Source organism: Gossypium hirsutum, chromosome D02 (assembly GCF_007990345.1).
Source record: "Gossypium hirsutum isolate 1008001.06 chromosome D02, Gossypium_hirsutum_v2.1, whole genome shotgun sequence".
Taxonomy (NCBI): domain Eukaryota; kingdom Viridiplantae; phylum Streptophyta; class Magnoliopsida; order Malvales; family Malvaceae; genus Gossypium; species Gossypium hirsutum.
This window is the reverse complement of record NC_053438.1, coordinates 58144547-58164741: the sequence shown is the minus strand read 5'-3', so window position 1 is coordinate 58164741 and position 20195 is coordinate 58144547. Positions and strand designations below refer to the sequence as shown.

Genomic DNA, 20195 nt, shown 5'->3' with positions numbered 1-20195 from the left:
GATCAAACTTTTGACGCAAACCCGAGAAAACCTAATAACTTGATAATGGTGAAATCAATGGAGTTTTTAGGTGTTTTGAATAGATTTTATGGAGGTTTAAGGCTTTGATAATAGTAGAAATCAAAGAATCACAGTTTGGGAGTTAAGATTGAGTGAGGAGAGCTAAGAAAATCAAAGGGACAGCAAGCACAATGAATGGGAAAATCTGATGTGAAAACATGTTGGTAGGGAAAGAAATAGGTTCAACTTTAAAAATTGGCGAAACTACAACATAAATGCTCAAAGTTTAACCCTGTAACAAATTAGTCCTTTTCCTAAAATTAAAGGTATCTAAAACTCATTTTCAAAAATTGACTTAATTTCCTAATAGCCATTTTTCAAAAATTGACTTAATTTCCTAATAGCCATTGTCGAAAACATTATCGAATACCAACCTTACAAAATTCCAAGCACATATAGGCTAAAATTCCTAAAATATCCTCAAAACTCTTAGGCCCTATTTTAGGGTGTTAAAAAATATGGTCCTTAGTTGGTCATTTTCCCTGAAACTATTCTTAGGTAACCTCTAACTAGATCACTAAAGCAAAATGGGTGGTTGGCTCTTAACACACTTTCCCTTAGAATTTTTTTAACCTACATATTATATAGAATTAATAACATGTGTACAAATCAAGAAATTTAAATCGTAATCACTTGACCTAGAAGTCTATTGAATGTAAATGACACATTCATTACTGAAGCAACTCAAACACATATGGGAACAATCATCAAAGCAAAAAATTCGAGCAAAAATAAGTCAAGAGAGGAAAATGCAATTGAAAGATATTACAAGTGAAAATGATTTTGATGAACTCAAAGGGCCCACATATATCAAACTAAGGTCAAAGATAGTAAAATACAAAGTTGGGTTACGAATCTTGGGATCAAACAAGCAAAATGCAAGTTTATGTCTTGAGATAATGAAGCCATGTTGGGTTACCAATCTTGGGATCAAACAAGCAAAATGCAAGTTTATGTCTTGAGATAATGAAGCCATGTCTCGAGGCATGCCTCCCATGTTTTTGAATTTTAGCATCAAAGTTTGAAGTCTCGATACAATAGAACCATGTCCGAGACCTTGGTGCCTATGTCTCGAAACAATGAATCATGTCTCGAGACTTTGGCCTTTAAAATAAGACCCTTAACTTTGATGTTTTATGTCACAAGAAAATGTCATCATGTCTTGAGACTCGACATATAATGTCTCGAGACATATACCCAGAAATGCATTAATCACAAGAGATTGTTCTTGAAGTCTCAAGACACAAGCCCAAAAATGCAAAAAAATAAGCATTGCAATTCATAAAATTGGGTCTAGAAAAGTTCTTAAACATGTGCCACATGCAACCAAACCATAGCAAACATATTTGACATGATAAAACAAGTCTAAAATATGAAAAAACATGATTAACATAGTGGATAAAAAATCCAATAGGCAAGTAAATTGTAAACCATAAAACATATATTCAACATAGAAATTTGCATCCCAAATCCAATTTGTAAGTAACCAAAAGTTCCAAAATGAACCAAAACATAATGAAAATGTTAAATACATCAAATCAACATAGAAGTCTACTTTAAGACATAAAAATACACCTAGTGACCTAGGTCTCATAGATTGTAATTGCAAAGAGCAAAGATATAGGTGAGACTTAAAGCCTTAACGCTAGAAAAACCAAATCAAGAATCGAATGTGCTCCTGCTACTTGTGCACAGAACATTGAATCTACATGTTGAGCTTCTTGAAGCTCAATGATGCTAACATAACTAAGTTTATGATATATAACCATTAAGTAATAGTGCATGCTAACTCATCAAGAGGGTATCAATTCTCATACTCCAAATAATAAATGCAATATCAGTTTTGCCTCGTTTAACAAATTTCCATACACAATTCAAATCATTAAGCATAATCAAACCATACTTGAGCATTGCCACAAAACTTTGCATATCATATTTCCAAGTATCATGATCATCAACAAATCCAATTCATATCCATCATTACCATATTGAATCATAATTAGAATATGCCCCTATTAACCAAATATGGAACAATGAACAATATACGAATCAAGCCCCTAACACACCAAAAAAGTAGTGCACAAGTGCCAAATGGGAAAAAATGCATCGATGCATGTAAACAATTTTCCCTAACACACAAATAATGTACACAAATGTCAAATATAAATGCGTACAAGTACTAATAGAATGCAAACAAGTGTCAAATCCTCCTCCATCACAAATAATCCTATAGCATGCAAACAATACTCGAATAATTTCCAATGTTGTTTAATATGGCGATTATTATTAAACATGTCTTAGAATCATCAAGCTTTGTCAATTACCATAATAATCACAAGAACCAATCCTACATTTTCATGAAAAATAATTCAAAAGGAAATAACATGCATTTTCATAAATCCACCACAACCAAAGTTTAAGCATGTATTCGACATAGGCATAAATCAAACATTAACCAACATATAACCAACAACTTAGAATCATCAATAAATCATAAGGTAGATTACTTAATCACATCCGTATTACATAATTGAATTAAGCTAGCACAAACCAAAACAATTATGCCTCTACGATATCTTCATTCCTTTTGGTTTTAGACAATTCGGCCACTTTCTTTCTTACAAACTATAATCAAAACAATAAAATAAGGTTCGAGAAACATAATTCAACATCAAATCCACCTAAATCCACTGGTGAGATGCAATTCGATATAGCAAAAAACTTTCTCACATTTCTTTACAACTCAAGAGAAATTCAATTTAACCCATCAAAAATCAAAATCTAACATCAAAACTAAGTTTAGGAACTTCTAAACACTAAAAAACCATCAACAACACCAGCTCCTAAGCTTTCTCTTTCTCTTTAAAACTCCTCATATACTCAACCATGGCATCTTTTTAAAACTCATCCAAGATTAAGATCAAACTTAAAGTTTAGATAACCACTTGTTTCTAAACTTAAATCTAACAAGAATCTAGCTCAAAAATATCAAGAAACAATAAAATCGAAGCTTTCACAATCTACCTTGAAAATGCTAAAAAAAATGAAGAAAATGAAAGAATTTAGAAAAAAATAGTTTCTAATATTTAGAAATCATAGATTAATATTAGAAACCACATTACTTTACTATAGAAACAAATATTTGATTAAGAAATCAAAGGAAAACTTTACTCCTCTTCCTTTTTAAAAATTCCAACATAAGCTAAAGAAAAAAAGAAAATAATGTTAAAATTTCTTATTAAATTATTTTTTTGATGGAAGATTTTGTTTAAAAACATACTTATGAATTGATTTGATCCAATAAAACTCAAAGATTGATTATGAAAATGCAAGGAAAGTTGAGAGAAAATTGTGAGAATTTTGGTATAGAAAAGAAAAGAAATTGTGTAAATGAACTAACTCCATCCGTTCCTCTTTAGCTAATTCAAAATGAAAAATTTACTTAGATGGGATTAGCTTAATTACCAAATAAGGACTTCTCAAAATTCTATTTTCTAGTTATTGCGCGTTTACCTTAAAATTTTGTTATTCCTACAATCTAGTCCATAAGCCTTAAAATCTAAATTCTCATTTCTAATAATTTAACACATATAATTAATGAACATTAACCATTTAATGAACCCTTCATTCACTATCATGCACATTTTCGGAAACCTCTCGATCTAATTTCATGGAATGGCTCGGATTAGAAAATCTGGCATCGAACTTCCAAAAATTGGGACGATAAATTTTATAAATTAAATTTTAATCATATTTTAATTACTAAGCCACTAACTGACGAATCTCCCAAACATATAAATGATTTAGGTCACTGTAGATTCAAAAGCAACATAAAAGATATAAAAATAAAGTATGAGAATTAGAAATTAAATTAAACTAAGAAAACTCAATAATATAAAACTCTAAAAAAGTTGCTTCAATTCAGAAGTGAATTGAAAGTCGAATACTTTAATGGCTATAAATTAAAGAAAAATGAAAAGTAAACTTTCTAATCTATTATAATGTGTCTCCCTTCAACACATTTATGGTTGGAACATTTTTAAAATATATGTAGTGCTTCAATAACTACAAATGAAAAGGTGTATGTAATTAAAAGTTATAACTTTTGATTATTAATTAAGAGTTATGACTATTTATAATAATGAGTTATGTCTCTTAAATATGAAGAGTTATATCACTTAATTTTTTAACAAAGAAATACAATTATTGAAAGTAATATTACTTAAACAGTTATGTCTATTTAAGAGATGTTACATGAATAGTTATGTCTATTTAAAATATGTGATTATTTAAAAAAAGATATCTATTCAAAAGTTATATCTCCATGAAGAGACATAAGAATTCTTGTAAGTGAAATTGAGATTTCATTTGGAAGATATATTAAAAACTTCTGAAAAACTTCTTTTATTTTTTCCTTTATATTCGACTATTCCTAAATTGATTTATAAAGAATTATTGCGGAAATAATTATAGAAATTGATTTTCTTGTTACACTCTCATCAATGCTTAGTGGACTATTTTCGTTAGTGCAAAACGCAAATAATCTTTGGGCTTCATTATATCCTCATGGTTTATTTACTTGAAATTAATTTGCACATCAAGTATAGCCTAAGTAGGGGCAAATAGAACCTTAAAAATAGTGGTTTGATATAGGCCTTAGAACCTTGTCCTATTGATTAATTTTTCTGTTCGAGTAATTGTTCGTGTTTCATTCATATGTTTGAGATTTTCCTCACATATACCAACACTTGCTAAATTCAACTATTTACAAAGCTTTTTAAGGATAAATTCATGAGCTAAAGAAAAAAAATTATCAAGTAAACATGAAGTAGAAAATTAAATGTAGAAAAGAGGTTTTTTTATGATTGTACCTATTTTTAATTAATTTTCATTACTGATTGAAAAATAAAAATCTGAAATCTAAGTTTTCTATCTCGCTCCCACAACCACAATATTAGTATGTTATCAATTATTATTTCATCATTCTCTACTCGTACCCACCAAGTCGATTTTTTAATTTGCAAGACCGATGCATGTTTTACAACATCTTTATTGACCCAACCATTATTTTACATACATGTAGATCCTTGTGCTCATCTTATCATGGGGATCCACAGCAACAAACATACTCGATTACTTAATTCATACTCTGTTAGAGTTGAGTGACTCAAATCATTGTTAAAATAATATACAGTAGTAAAATAAAATAAAAGTAAAATCCATATAGAATTATACTTCTTTTATTTTACATTGATTATAATAATATTTTTCAACCTTACTACATTTCATCTATTTGACATTGATTAGAATAAGGTTTTTCAACCTATAAACAGATGTAGTCTAAACTCCTATTGTATCACCCGAATTTCAACATTAGTAAATTTTCTTCTCCTCTGCCTGTTGTTTTTTCCCAGAAGGATTTCCACGTAAAATTCATGTGTTCTTATTTTTCTCTTTCTTTTTACTTTGCGGTCAATCTATATTGTCATTATCGACTTTAGTTTCTAAAAACCGGTATCAAAGCTTTTCGAGTTACTTGTCTCGATCACAGTAATGGCGACATTGAAGTATGATATTTCGCTATTGGATCGCAACACTAGATTCATGTTACGGAAGATAAAGATACAGGCAGTTCTTGCACAAATGGATTTGGAGAATGCCCTGCTAAGGATAGATAAGATGTCATTGACATTGACAGAGGAAGAGAAGAAACGTAAAGATCGAAAGGCTTTAACATAATTAGATCTGTATTTGTTGAATGAAATTTCTATAGGACGTGATGAAGGAGAAGATTGTTGTTGCATTATGGGCAAAATTGCAGCAACTATGCATGTCAAAAACCCTAACTAGCAAGTTGCATATGAAGCAGCATCTTTATGCTCATCGTTTGGAGAAAGGCGCGTCTGTGCACAAACACTTAACTATGTTTAAAGAAATTCTCTCAGTCCTAGAGGCCATAGAGGTTTAGTATGATAAAAAAAGATTTAGGGTTAATTCTACTTTGTTCGTTGCCCCCATCTTATTCAACTTTTAGATATACAATTTTGTATAGTCGTAAATATCTCATAGCTGATGAAGTTTATGCTTCCTTAACCTCGTATGACAAGATGAAACATCTTGTGGTTGGATCCGACTCTCAGGGAGAGGATCTCATTGTTCATGGAAGATAAGAACAAAATACTGATGATAATCGTGGGAGGACACTGTAACAAAATCCTTGCAATAAATTTGACGATAGATTGAGATATTTAAATAGAGATAAAACTTGTAACTTTTGTAAGAAGAAAGGGCATATTAAATCTAAGTGCTATAAGTTTCCAAATAATATCAAATGGGGGACTACGAATCAAAAAGGAAAACAACCAGAACAATCCGATGAAACTGATGTTGTAGAAGACTACAACGATGGTGAACTCCTAATTGTTTTTACCGTCAACTCTAAAGTGAGCGAGGAGTGGATTCTCGATTCTGGTTGCACCATCAATATGAGTCCCAATCGATTTAACAACATATGAAACAATGTCTAAAGGTGTTGGTTTGATAGGAAATAATGCTTCATGTAAAACCACAGGTATTGACACGATCAAAATTAAGATATTCAATGGAGTCGTCAGAACACTTAGAGGCGTACGACATGTACTAGAATTGAATAGGAATTTGATTTTGTTGAGTACTCTTGATTCAAAAGGGCACAAGTACACAGTTGAAGTAGGGTTCTAAAGATTAGTAAGGGTTCCCTCGTTGTGATGAAAGGGCAAAAAAATACTACCAAGTTATATGTTTTACAAGGTTCTACTATTACTGGTGATGCAGCCGTTGCTTCCTCTTCCTTATCAGATGATGATGTTACTAGACTTTGGCATATGCGTCTAGGGCATATAAGTGAGAACAACATGGTATAATTGAGCAAAAAAGGACTTCTTGATAGATAAGGCATTAGTAAATTGAAGTTCTGTGACCACTACATTTTTTGGAAGCAAAAGAGAGTTTGATTCACTAGAGGAATTCATAACACGAAGGGAACACTAGATTATATTCATTCTGATCTTTGGGGACAAGCTAGAGTGCCTTCGAGGGTGGCACTAATTATATGCTAAAGATTATTGATGATTTTTCCAAAAAAAGTTTGGGCATTCTTCTTGAAGCAGAAAAGTGAAGTGTTTTCCGTGTTTAAGGCTTAGAAAACTATGATCGAGAAGCAGATAGAAAAATATAAAAAACACCTCCGCACAGATAATGGCTTAGAATTTTGTTTTGATGAGTTTACTTGACAGTTCGTCATACTCCACAGCAAAACGATGTTGCAGAATGGATGAATAGAACAATCATTGCAAAGGTTCGATGTATGTTGTCAAATTCTTGTTTACCGAAGTCGTTTTGGGCTGAAGCTGCCTCTACTGCATTTTTTATTAATCAGTCTCCGCCCGTTACCATTGAGAGAAAGACTCCACAAGAGGTATGGCTTGATAATCCTGCTGATTATTCTGATTTGAAAATTTTTGGGTGTCCTGTGTATGCTCACGTTTATAATGGAAAATTAGAACCTAGATCCATTAAATGTGTTTTTCTTGGTTATAAGGTTGGTGTTAAAAGGCATAAGTTATGGTGTCATGAAAATAGAAAACTTCAGACTTTCATCGACTTTGTCTCCGCAATCAGATGATAAGATTGACTACATGTCACGTGTTCCATATTCTAGTGCAGTGAGATCTCTAACGTATGTTATGGTTGCTCATGTCCAGATTTGTCAAATGCAGTTAGTGCAATTAGTAGATAATGAAAAATCTCGATAAAGAACATTGGAAAGCAGTTTAGTGGATTTTCAGATACTTACGAGGTACTACTGATGTTTGCTTACAGTTTGGAAGAACTAGAAATGGAGTCATTGGGTATATTGATTCTAATTTTATTGGAGACCTTGATAAAATAATATCTCTAACAGGGTATGTCTTTACAATTGGGGGTTGCGCAATTAGTTGGAAAGTTACTTTGCAAACTATAGTTGCTTTGTCTACTACTGAAGTTGAGTACATGGCAATTATTGAGGCTTGTAAATAAGCTATTTGGTTAAAGGGACTCGTTGGTGAACTCAGTAAAGACCTTCAGATCAATATAGTGTTTTGTGACAATCAGACTGTCATCTTTCTTATGAAGGATCAAATGTTTCATGAGAGAACAAAGCACATTGATGTTCGATATCATTTTGTGCATGATATTATTGCTTGTGTGATATTGTTGTAAGCAAAGTTAGTACTCATGAAAATCCTGCAAATATGATGACTAAGTCACTTCCTATAACCAAGTTTGAGCATTGATTGGACTTGGTTGGTGTTCTTTGTTGAATAACACCCCTTAAGGGGTTTCGTGGAAGAGGTGGAGAACTTGTTTGTTTAGAGTTCGTGGTGAAGAACTTATTCGTTGAGAATTCGTGTCAAAGTGGAGATTGTTAGAGTTGAATGACTCAAATCCTTATTAAAATAAAAAACAGTGGTAAATTAAAATAAAATTAAAATCCATATATATAGAATTATACTTGTTTTATTTTACATTGATTATAATAAGATTTTTCAACCTATAAATAGATGTAGTCTAAACTTTTCTTGTATCATTCAAATTTCAACATTAGTGGATTTTCTTCTTCTCTGCCTGTGATTTTTTCCCAATATGATTTCCATGTAAAATCAGTATGTTCTTATTTTTTTCTTTCTTTTTGCTTTGTGATCATTCTATATTGTCATTATCGACGTTAGTTTCTACATTCTCCATATCTTGAATGAATATAATTTGGTCAAGAAAGTTCGACTAAAATACAATTCTCTTACCTAAAAATACTTTCTTTTATTTCCATATGTTTTCTTGGTACAAAACAAAGACTATAACTTAAGAATAAAGAAAGGGTAGTAAAAGTTAGAATTGAAACCCACACGTGTTACGGTTTTGGATATCTAAATCCCGGGTTCTATTTCCATATAGTTTTGCACATCTAAAGGCAGGTGTTACAGTTGTTTACATTCCAAATATACAAGCCAAGTGTTAAACGGCATTGAGATTCATCATACTCCAAAGATATCAGCAGGTTGAGCTACAAAATCATCTAGCAGATGGGACTAGGCTACCATTTGACAAATCAGGACTCTCAATTTCAAGAAAGCTAGCAAGCAAAGTTTTCCTGGAAGATTGGCCCCTGGAACTACCACAAGCTAACTTTGCATTGCCCTCGTCGCCTTTCTCTATCTTCATTGCATCTTGTATCGCCAAAATGATTTCCTGCATCTTGGGCCGGGAGTATCCATGCTGTTCGACACATTGAATAGCCACTTCTGCAATCCTCCAGATTGACTCTATTTTCACATTTCCTACCAGAAATGGATCTACAATGCTTATTACATCACCTTTGCGTATTAAGGATCTTGCCTGTAAAAAAAACAAAAAACAAATAGCTCAGGTATTTCTACTTCGATTCAGCTCCAGATATACTAAGAAATGGTTGAAAGTTGCAGAGAAATGTACCCAGTGAACAATGTTCAGTTCAGGACCAAAATCTTCTACTGATACCGGTTTCTTTCCGGAGATAAGTTCCAGAAGAACAACCCCGAAACTATAAACATCACTCTTTTCAGTCAATTGTTGACTTGCATAGTATCTGTTACAACATATAAATGAATTACGTAAGCACGTGATAATAAATTGTTAGTGAATGGTATCCTGTATAGCTTACTCAGGATCTAGGTAACCAACTGTTCCTCGTGCCACACTTGATACATGGGTTAAATCTTCTTCAGCTTGCCTCGAAAGTCCGAAATCGGACACTTTTGCTCTCATGTTAATGTCTAGAAGAATGTTGCTTGTTTTAACATCTCGGTGAATGATACTGGGATTGCAGCCAGTGTGCAAGTACTCAAGGCCTACAGAAATCTAACTTTATGTTTATTCTTAAAAAAGCTAAATACCAATGCATGAATTATTGAGAGCTTCAATACTAAACCTTTAGCTGCATCTTCTGCAATTTTTAAACGAGCAAGCCAATCCAAGGGCTTCTGGTTGACTGAACCTGCCATCATGCACATGGTTCTGAATTGTTTTGACCACACTAAGCTTTTGGAAAAGATAAAATATGGAAAACAAATAAATTGATTTCTTGTTAGAGAAGAAAACCATGTATGTGATCCCTCAAAGTTCCATTGTGCATATATTCGTAAACTAATATCCGTTGATGAGCTTCTTCGCAGTATCCAATTAGAGGAACCAAGTTTCTATGATGAATTCTTGATAAGAGGGCAACCTGCAAGCATGTTTCAGTCATCACTTAACCATATAGTGTGAGGTAAAAATTCAAGGTTATCCATATGGTACTGATATTGGTTATACTGGCCAGTATGTAACAGTTTCAAGGACAAGAATAAACAAATTATTGATCCTTGCAAGTGGACTGGCCTCAATAGTATTGAAACAAAGCCATATGATATTTTCAGCTAACAAATTTATTTTCATAAGGATGCTCTAACTCTCCCACCTTTTGTTCTTTGTTGACTGTATGGCCTAAATGGGAGAATCTTAGTTATTCCTTCCACTAGACAATGACAGAATGTTAAAGGGGGGAGGGGTCTGTGGGAACAACTGAGAATCTAGGAACCTAAACTTTTGACATTCTCTTAAAAGGAACAGGCAGTTAAAAATCTCAAATTCATATTGCAGATATAGGCAATTCATAGCTTTTCCGTATGGTCAAAAGAGAATAATCCTGTTGATTAATGTAGTCACTCTCAAAAGGTGGCATCTAGCATTCTTAGGGTCCGAAACCAAATATCTGCAAAGTGCAAACCCTTCCCCTATCCCAGACTACAATCTCCTTTTACTCACTTAATCTAGTTTATCCGTTAATGATTTTATTACCTGTGGATTACTAAAACTATAAAACATGTTAGCACATACAGTGATTTATAAGTTCACTAAATTGTGAATGTGTAAAGAGAGTTAGAAAAATGGGATTATGGGACACTACCTCAGTCACAAATTGCTTATTCAAGTGGCTTGATGAATCAGCCATAGTCTTGACTGCAACCTCTTTTCCATCTTTCATTTTGCCATAGTAGACAGATCCAAAACTTCCTTTCCCTATCTTTTTGGTAAAGTTGTTAGTTGCTTCTTCTAGATCAGACAGTGAGATGCAGTATGCCACACCTTCGTCCAGTAAATGCCCACCCCGTGCTATTGAACATGCTGTTGATTGTTTGGTGCCTGGTTGCGTGGAGTTACCTGATGAAAACAAAAAATCAATGTTGGAAATGTTAAGGCTTGCACATTGCATAAGTGATAAACAATAAGTAATTCTAAGCATTTTCACACCATTTTCATCGCATTTTTGGTGAGACATCTTCCTTCGGAAATTGCGCAACAATATTAAACTTCCCAAGAAAAGAATTAATAAAACTGCCAGCACTCCAATTGAGGCCCCAAGTATCAACTTAAAACGCAGTTTTCTCTGTGCCTCATTATGTAGTCCAGGATTACCTTCATAGCTGCAACAGAAGAGATATATTTATAAATTTACCTAGCTGGATCACATAGCACTGCATTTTCAGATCTGTCTTCAGAACTCTTTACTTATGTTCTAATGATTCTAGGATTATAATCCTTAAAATAGATGCATTGCCCTAAGGTCTTTCAGCATCACTAGTGCAGTATTTAGTACCATGTTGAGTAAAGGGCATAATGTCATCATCATTTTGTTGTGAGGTTAAGTTCCAAGGGAAGTTAGGGTCTTTTGTTTAAAATGGTTTTTCACTATGTCACCTGGATTCGTAAAGTACCCATGTCCAACATGAATGCCAAACACATATTTTAACGTTAGTAGGAGTATGATCCTTCAAATATATGAAAGAACTTCAAAAAAGAAAATACATATATCAGAAATATATCAGTATCTAACACTTGAATCTAGATAACATAGGTTTTACAAGCTAGTTATACATTATGAATTGTTGTATGCCTTTCGTGTGATCAAAAGCATTATAGAACCTATGATGCCAGAGCTCTTTTATCAACTTATCATCAGGCTCCTATTTGTTGTTCCGGATGCAGATATAACAAGACACTGGGAACGTTTAATTCTTTGCAGCTGCAAAAAACTTATGTATTTATCCACTAAAATGGTCCTCAAATACGAACCACTTTTTTTTCTGGACCTTAGAAGTAATGCATAACTAAAAGGTACTCACTTGAAACTTATTTTCTTGCTCAGCAGTGCTGCAGGAATTTCCCCAGAAAACGAGTTGTTCTGTATGTACCTGAAATGTACAGATTACCCTTTTGTTGAAGCTTTGAAATAGATATATCAGGAAAAAAAAGCCTAAACTATCTGCTTCTAATAGAATTTTTGTTAAAAACAAACTATCTAATCATGTTTAATGATCCAGAAATAAGAGATAAGAAATCAAGATTTCCACATACAATGCTTGCAAGTTAGGCAAACGACCGAGGTACAAAGGTAGTGAACCGCTAAGTTTATTGTTCTCCAGATGTCTGCAAGCACCGGGAAAAGATGCGAGTGAGGAGTAGCTCATGATAAAAACTAAGTACCAGAGTGAAATGCCAATCCTGAATTCTTAAGGAAAGCTAGTACAGGTCTATGTATTTTGTACGGTGAAGAGCTTACAGAATTTCCAGATTGATAAGGTTACTCATATCAGGGAGTGGCCCTGTTAAGGAGTTGAAGTCCAACCACCTAAAGAAGATGATAGCTTTTTAGTGGATAGTAATAGGCAAAATTAGCGAAGATTAAGTCTTGGATGTAGAACTATAGGACTTACAACTCAGTCAATTCCTCCATGTGATTAATCTCAGATGGAATTTGGCCCTTCAGATTCCGTCCTGACAGTGCACTGTTCATCAGGTTCAAAGAGTCCATCAACCATCATGAAGAATAGAATAACCAATCTAAAAAGAACTTAACAAAGTTGTTTTAATGACCAAAGATAATTCAGTAAAGTGTAATATAAGTTATGAAATGAACAAGAAATTTACCAAGTTCAAATGCATTACATTTTTGTTATTCTTGGTGGTGGTGTTGGGCTGCAATTTACCCATTCCCAATGAGTAGGAACACAAGGATCACCTCCTTCATTCACCCAAACGCTTTCAGCGGACATATTGCGAATGGCATTGAGAGCAGTCACTGACAATTCAACAAGGCACTGAGTCATTTAGCTCATTGAGTCAAGCCAATTCCTTGAACACACATGCTATAATGTGCAATATGATCAAAAGTTATATAAAATCAAAACACACCAAGGCCATCTTACCATCTTGCCTCTCGGTTTTGGCAGCAATCTGCTGGTATTTGCTTATCTCCATTGCATTAAGGAGTGGTCCTTCAGTGGAATCATTTGTCTTGGAAAAGGTGAATGACAGAACGAAATCGAGGGTGACGTTCATATAACTCGGTTCATATAGCGTGTAGCTTCCGTTGGCATTCTCAGCTATGTTCACCACAGCATTGCTATAATCAGGGATGTAAGGTTCTCGCAGTTGGAATTTACGGGTTTCATTCGGAGCCAAATCTTCAATTTCAGCAAAGTACGCATAGGCTCGAGCATTGGCTGGGAACCCTTCGAGGTTCAACCTGTAGCTAAGCTCTCCTTCAGTGCCCACAACTGCTGTTTGCATCACTTTAACAGGCGGATATTCTCTGGTTCTTATATCAACATTCTTCGAAGTGCTGATTCTTGCTGTTCCAGGTGCCACTCCTACAAGAAAATTTTGCCTCCTATCAAGATCAGACTCCCAAAATCTGTCATATGGATCATCTGGGTACCTACAAATGCAAATTCCAATTTCATAAATCAAAACGGATACCATCAAATGCCTTGCATATGAAGCAAAACATCAAACAGTTCTCAGATACCACGGCAGCTCATACTTTACCTCACTAAATCCTTAGTTAAAGCACCAAAATTCACTCTTGCTGCAACATTCAAGAAGAAATCACCCTCATAATCTGTTGCATACATGGAAAGATTCAAGGGGCGAAGCTCAAGAGTGGAAATGAAAGGAAAACCAGTTGTTGCACAGCATATGCAAACATCAATGGAATCTGAAGGAGCCCTTATGATCATTTCATTCACATATTTCCTGGAGCCATCCTGAATTGTCACGGTTGCCCACTGAGTTGCATCTAGATAAATTTCGAATTTGGGATATGCATCTACATTCGCAGGGCTCCCATACTGAAAGGTTGCACGAACAAGGTACCTTCTTCTCTCCTTGGTGCTCAAATTGTAACAGTACTTCTTGTTGTCCGAAGGGAAGTCTCTTCGAGTTCGAAACTGCATCGAGTTCCCGTTCGGGTTTTCGACCTTCACTTGTCTCCCATGTTTCATGATATCCATGTCTGAACTCCATGAAAGTCCAGTACTAGGGTCAGTGTAATTACTTGTGCTTCCACAATCTATACTGATAAACTCTGCAGAGGCACCATTAAAAAAAACAAAAACCACGATGTTGATCATATACAAAATTTCCCAAGATTTCTTCCTTAATTCTTAATTCATGTAATCATACTACATGATAAACAATCCTGGAATTCCATGAATACAGAGATTTACTAAACATACCTGAAACTTGGGATACAACAGAGGCAATAAAGTAGAAATACAGTATACAAAACTGTGTAAATGAAACCATTGAAGAAGATGAAGGCGGCAAAACTGATCCTTTTGATCTTTTTAGACTTGTAAATTTTCTGTAAATAATAAGAAAGAAAAGAAATTGTGGGTTTTAGTTCAACATCCAACCCTTCTTTACTCCACTAAGCCACTAACCTTTTAGCTGTTTTTTTTTCCCCCTGATTGATGAGTTTATGCAATGTTCATTCACGGCTGTTCCTTTTGTATTTTTATTTATTTTCCATTTCTTTTGATTTTGGGAATCTCCTTTTCCCAAGAATAAAAGATTTCATGCTTGCTTTTTCAGAAAAAAATAAAAAGAAAGCTATATATAAAATATTATAAAGAAATAGTGTGACATAAAAACATCAGCTAGAAATAAATGCAGGATGAAAGGGTAAAAAAAGAAAATATTGGGCAAGAATATTAGTCTAAAAATTACTATATTCTGAGAAAAAAGAAGAAGCTAATGTTGGTATTTCCTACTATTTAATGTGACTGAGTTTGACAGTGATTGGAGGGAAAAGAAGGTTGGCCATGCAAAAAAATAAAAATAAAAACATCTTTTAATTAATGGAAAGAATATTAATTGAAACAAGATTGTACCACAAACACGTTAATTAAGCCTTTAAATTACAATGTTATTGCTTTTGATTTATGGTAAACAAAAGCATGTCGCTTTGACCCAACTTGTCCGCAAACTTTTTCAAGCTTTGGGAAAAGAGACTGAAAAAGATGAAAGCTATTTTGATGCAAATATGAATTTCTTTAACTTTTAACCATTTCTCCACAACTGGACAACTTCAATTTCCTCCCCCACCAAATCAGGGATGTGAGGAGTGATTTTCCTCAATTTTCTGTGCCTGTTTTAGCCGATTTGATTTTAAATTTCTAGCACCAATTGATTAATATAGAAATCGAAATTAATCCATTCGATTATTTAATTCTATAAAAATGTTTTTATAGAATTAACATTGTTAGTGAATATTAAGTTAATCAATTAAAATTTAACATGCGCAAACTTTTGAAAAAGAAATTTTAAATCATTAATTTTACATGCATAATATATTAATATGTGAAAAATTAAATAAACCAAAAGATTAAAATAAATTTAATTTTTAAAAAATAAATAATTAAACCTAAACCACATGTAATTAATAAAAAAGAAGTAAATACAAAATTTATATAAACAAAAATATTATAGTCTTAGTTAAAATAAATATTAAAGTCATCCTTTTCAAAGAGTTTCCCATTTGAAATCAAAGTTTCTACACATGAAATCTTAAATGCAAAAAATTGATTTATGTGAACGATTGTTTGTTAATTTATGTCAGCAACTAAGTCTCTATTTTTGTGATTAAATACTCTATTTATGTGATTTAGGTTAGGGATTTGAGCCTTGTTTTTAAAAAGTCTTGTTATTCTAATTTGATTTAATTTTTATCCTTGACCTATTGATTTAAGTTTAATTTTGTGTGAATTTAAGTTAAGAATAAGCCTATTGGTTCAATGGTTAAACTTTTATATTTTTTTTAGTCCTGTGTTCAAGTCTCGGTGCATGCGTTAAGAAATATTTTTTGTTGCTAACAGTCAGAATTTTAGTTATTGGTTTTAATTTAAAAAGTCTAGTTAACGTTCCTTCTTCTTTTCTATTTTTTTTTCTTGTTTCTTGCTTCTTCTTTCTTTTTCATTTTCTTTACTTTCAATTTGCTTCGATAATTTTGCTATCGGGTCTAACTAAAGGTTTATGTTGTTTGTTGCGTCGATTGGAAGGTGATTGAGTAAGTTTTTTTCTATTATTCTTCGTCCGTGTGTTCGGAATTGGGTTTTTCTGTTGTTTCACTTGAATTCTCTATTAAACGACCGTTTGGCTTTCTTTTTAGGCGTAGATATCGAAGGTAGTGATTCCCAACACGCTAATTTGAGTAATCACTAGTGATTCGACAGTAAGTGTTGGTTTCATTTGAGGGATTTGTGTCAAAACTTCCGACAAAGTTAGTTTTGTGCTAAATTGTGTTTTTTTTTGTCAAATAAGTTGTTTACTTGGTTATTGGATGGTCGTTTTAGGTCCCAGGATTCTTCTGCGTCATTCTTACTTTAAAATTATATCTAGTGTGTACCGAAAACCCAATTTTTGTAATTTTTGAACGCTAAAAAAATGGTTGTTGATGTCATATAGTCGTATGTTAGGCCGTGTGAGCCACACGGTCATGTGACAAGTCGTGTGGTAGGTTGTGTAACTCACTATTTATGAATTGGAGGCACACGGGCTAGGGACACAGGCGTGTGTCCAGATAGTGTAACTCATTGTTTGTATTTTAGGTTATACGGCCTAAGGACACAAGCGTATATCTAGGCCATGTAACTTACTATTTTAGATTTAGGGTCACATAGGCGTGTATCCAGGCTATTTGAAGAGTTGTGAGTCACACAGGTGTCTGTTTGACCGTGTGCTAGACCGTGTAACTCACTATTTTGAGCTACACTACCTCTTGCCAGGCCGTGTGAACCACACGAGCCAAACGCCAAGGCCGTGTGAATCCACACAGGCATGTGAGCCAAAATACTAAAATTTTTCCTAGAACCGTTAGCGTCGTCCAAATCAAACGTAAGCCTTCTATAGGGTCCGTATGATCTGAATTTGACTGTATAACTTGATATATAATATCCTGAGGCTGAATAATTGATTATCTGTACGTATAATTAATGTGATAACTGTTAAATGATATTGATCTATATTATCTGATTACGAATTGAAGTTAAATAATTATATGTAAATCCCTGATATCTGATATTTGTAATCTACATATACATTGGGTAGGAATAGTATAAAGAAAGAAGTGTAGGCAGTTTATTGATCTTCCGAACTGAGTGGCTAAGCTACAATAATGTATCTGAGTCTGGCGATTTATTACATATTGATCTGACAGCTAGTCTGTAATCACTCTATAATGTGTCATAGCGACACTATTTGGTTATAGGGCTAGATGTGTATGTGATACCCTATATGGTATGTTGTGATGGTCGAAGATGATGTGTAGCAGATGGGGATAGGAAACTGCATTTGTATCTAATCTATTTTGTGTCTAAATCTGAACTGTTACAATATTACTGAGTATCATATGTTTCTAATTATGTATCTAAAATTAGACAAATATTGTTATATCTATATTGTTGTCTTGCCTATATATCGATTACACACGTTGAGTTATTAGTTCATTCTATTTGTTGACTGCATTGTAGGTAACCCACAGACTCAGAGGGCTCGGTGTATCAGAAGGTCGGTCATCTCTCTTTATTATATACTCTATCGTTTGTCTATATTTGGACTAACATATGTTTTATTTCAGATTTCGATTTGTAAACTCCACGTTGGTTTGACTGGGTTGGTGTTTCTAAATGGCGAACTTTAAATTACTTTAAGGTTGGTTTTACCTAAACATTTTGATGTAGCTTCCAGAATGTCTAGGCCGGGTATGGGGTGTTACATTTAGTGGTATCAAAGTCAGGTTTACAACACTCAGGCAGTGTTTTCTAGGCTCTTATTTATGTTTTTAGGGTTTTTACTTTGATAAAAATGTGTTTAAAATGAAATCCTGATTCGAAAACTCTAATAACTAATTTTGTAAAAGACTGAGTTCCTACGCCGAACCTATTAGTATTCTTGCGTAGTTATACTGTTAGTGAAACATGCTATGATGTTTGATTCTGTTACTTAGTTAAGTATTCTGTTATAAACTGTCACAAGAAATCTGATAAAGAATCTGAACTGATTTGAGTACTTCTGACATTGTAGATACAGTGATAGCATGAGTTCACGTGGTAGTCATGGACGTGGTTCACATGGTCATCTTGGACGCCGAGGGAAAGCTCTAGCAGATTCATCCTTTATGGGTAGTATGCATAATCTAGAGACTAGCTAGATTGTTGGTACTCCTACTACTGAGACTGGGTCTCAGATTTCGATAGTCGAGGATGACGTATTGTTCTATGCTATGCTGCGAGTTTTAAAGAGGGTCGTTGAGACCCATTCTAGATCAAGAAGTTGAGGGTCAATTACTGAATAACTCCGGCCGAATGGTGTTGAGCCGCCCCTATAGTAATCGAGTATTGGTTAGAAGAGATTGAGTGCATTATAAACGACATCAACTGCACTCCTGATATAAAATTGAGGGGTACCATGTCTCTACTTCAAGATGAGGCTTACCAGTGGTAGCTGATAGTTGACCAAGGCACTCAGCCCGAATAGATTACCTAGGATTTCTTTAAGAATGCCTTCCAAAACAAGTATGTGAGGGCAAGTTATGTGGAGGCTTGTAGACATGAGTTTATGAGTTTAGTTCAAGGTAAGAGATCTAAGACCGAGTATGAAGCCAAGTTTCTGATACTAAGCAAGTATGCTCGAGCACTGGTTGCGATCGACTATGATAAAAGTATACGGTTTGAGAAAGGTCTGCGGTATGATCTGAGAGTTCTGATAGCTCATCAATAAGAGCGTGTATTTGCAGCCTTGGTTGTCAAGGCAAAGATAGCAAAGGAGGTTGAGCGCACTAAACACGAGATGAGAGATCAAAAGAGAGGCCAGAGTAAGGTTAAGAGAGATTCGGGTCTCTCTAATTATGTTCAGCACCTCAAGAAATGGGCGAGGTTTGATGGGCCTCTGAGAACTGAGGCTTCAGTTGCATTGACTGAGATTCAGTCTTGTAGGGACTGTGGGAGATACCATCCGGGTAAGTGCTGGAGGAAGTTGGGGGCTTGTCTTTGGTGTGGATCGACGGAGCACCATGTTTAGGGTTGTCTCCAACGATATGATCAGCTGCAACCTCCTGCACCGACTCCTACTCTAGGTCCCGTTCAGCCTCCGAGGGTAGTTCCGCAACCACTTAGGAGCCATGGTGTGGCCAAGGGTGGTAACGGTTTTGGCAAAGGTCAAAGAGCACCGGGTAGAGGTGCGATTCAAACTAGGGCACGATAGCTTACCCTTATGTACGCGACGAGGTGCCACAAGGATAGGGACGATGTCGACGTTATAGTGGGTACGTTCTTTATTAATATTGTTCCATACTTTGCTCTGATTACTATTGGGTCTACACATTCATATATATCTAATAATGTATCTGTGAAATTGGGTACTTCTGTTGAGTGTACTACTATAAAGATTTCTGTAATTAGTTTCTTAGGTCAGTTGGTCCAAATTGACAAAGTATATAGACAGGTTCCGTTGGAGATTCAAGGCGTGGTATTTCCAGCTAACCTGAATGGATTGGCTTGTGGAACATCAGGCCAGCTTAGATTGTGCCTCTAAGAGGGTTACTTTGAGATCTGATAAAGATAGCAAGATCCTTATTATCAGCGAGCATCAAGATTACCTCTCTCATATAATCTCTGCTATTGTAGTTAAAAAGTTAGTTCGGAAGGTTTACGAGGTTTACCTAGCATTTGTATTTGATTCTAGTTCTGCAAAGCTTTCTG

At 34.3% G+C, this 20195-nt stretch overlaps 1 protein-coding gene across 2 annotated transcripts; it reads right to left on the bottom strand.

Moving 5' to 3' along the window:
* Nucleotides 1–8878: 8878 nt before the first annotated feature.
* Nucleotides 8879–15134, bottom strand: LOC107909751 (probable LRR receptor-like serine/threonine-protein kinase At1g67720). 2 transcript variants are annotated; one of them, XM_016837393.2, is made up of 16 exons: nucleotides 14880–15037; nucleotides 14673–14800; nucleotides 13984–14521; nucleotides 13362–13873; nucleotides 13102–13234; nucleotides 12870–12941; nucleotides 12716–12784; nucleotides 12511–12582; nucleotides 12279–12347; nucleotides 11407–11579; nucleotides 11063–11316; nucleotides 10216–10342; nucleotides 10046–10111; nucleotides 9779–9965; nucleotides 9571–9703; nucleotides 8879–9474 (listed from the first exon to the last, which is right to left on the bottom strand). In XM_016837393.2, the coding sequence occupies exons 2-16, from the start codon at nucleotides 14740–14742 to the stop codon at nucleotides 9151–9153; spliced, it is 2799 nt and encodes a 932-aa protein (XP_016692882.1). In that variant the 5' UTR covers nucleotides 14743–14800; nucleotides 14880–15037; the 3' UTR covers nucleotides 8879–9150. The 2 variants fall into 2 exon arrangements, with proteins under 2 accessions (XP_016692882.1, XP_016692881.1); XM_016837392.2 differs by having other exon boundaries at nucleotides 14673–15134.
* Between the last annotated feature and the right edge of the window lie 5061 nt (nucleotides 15135–20195).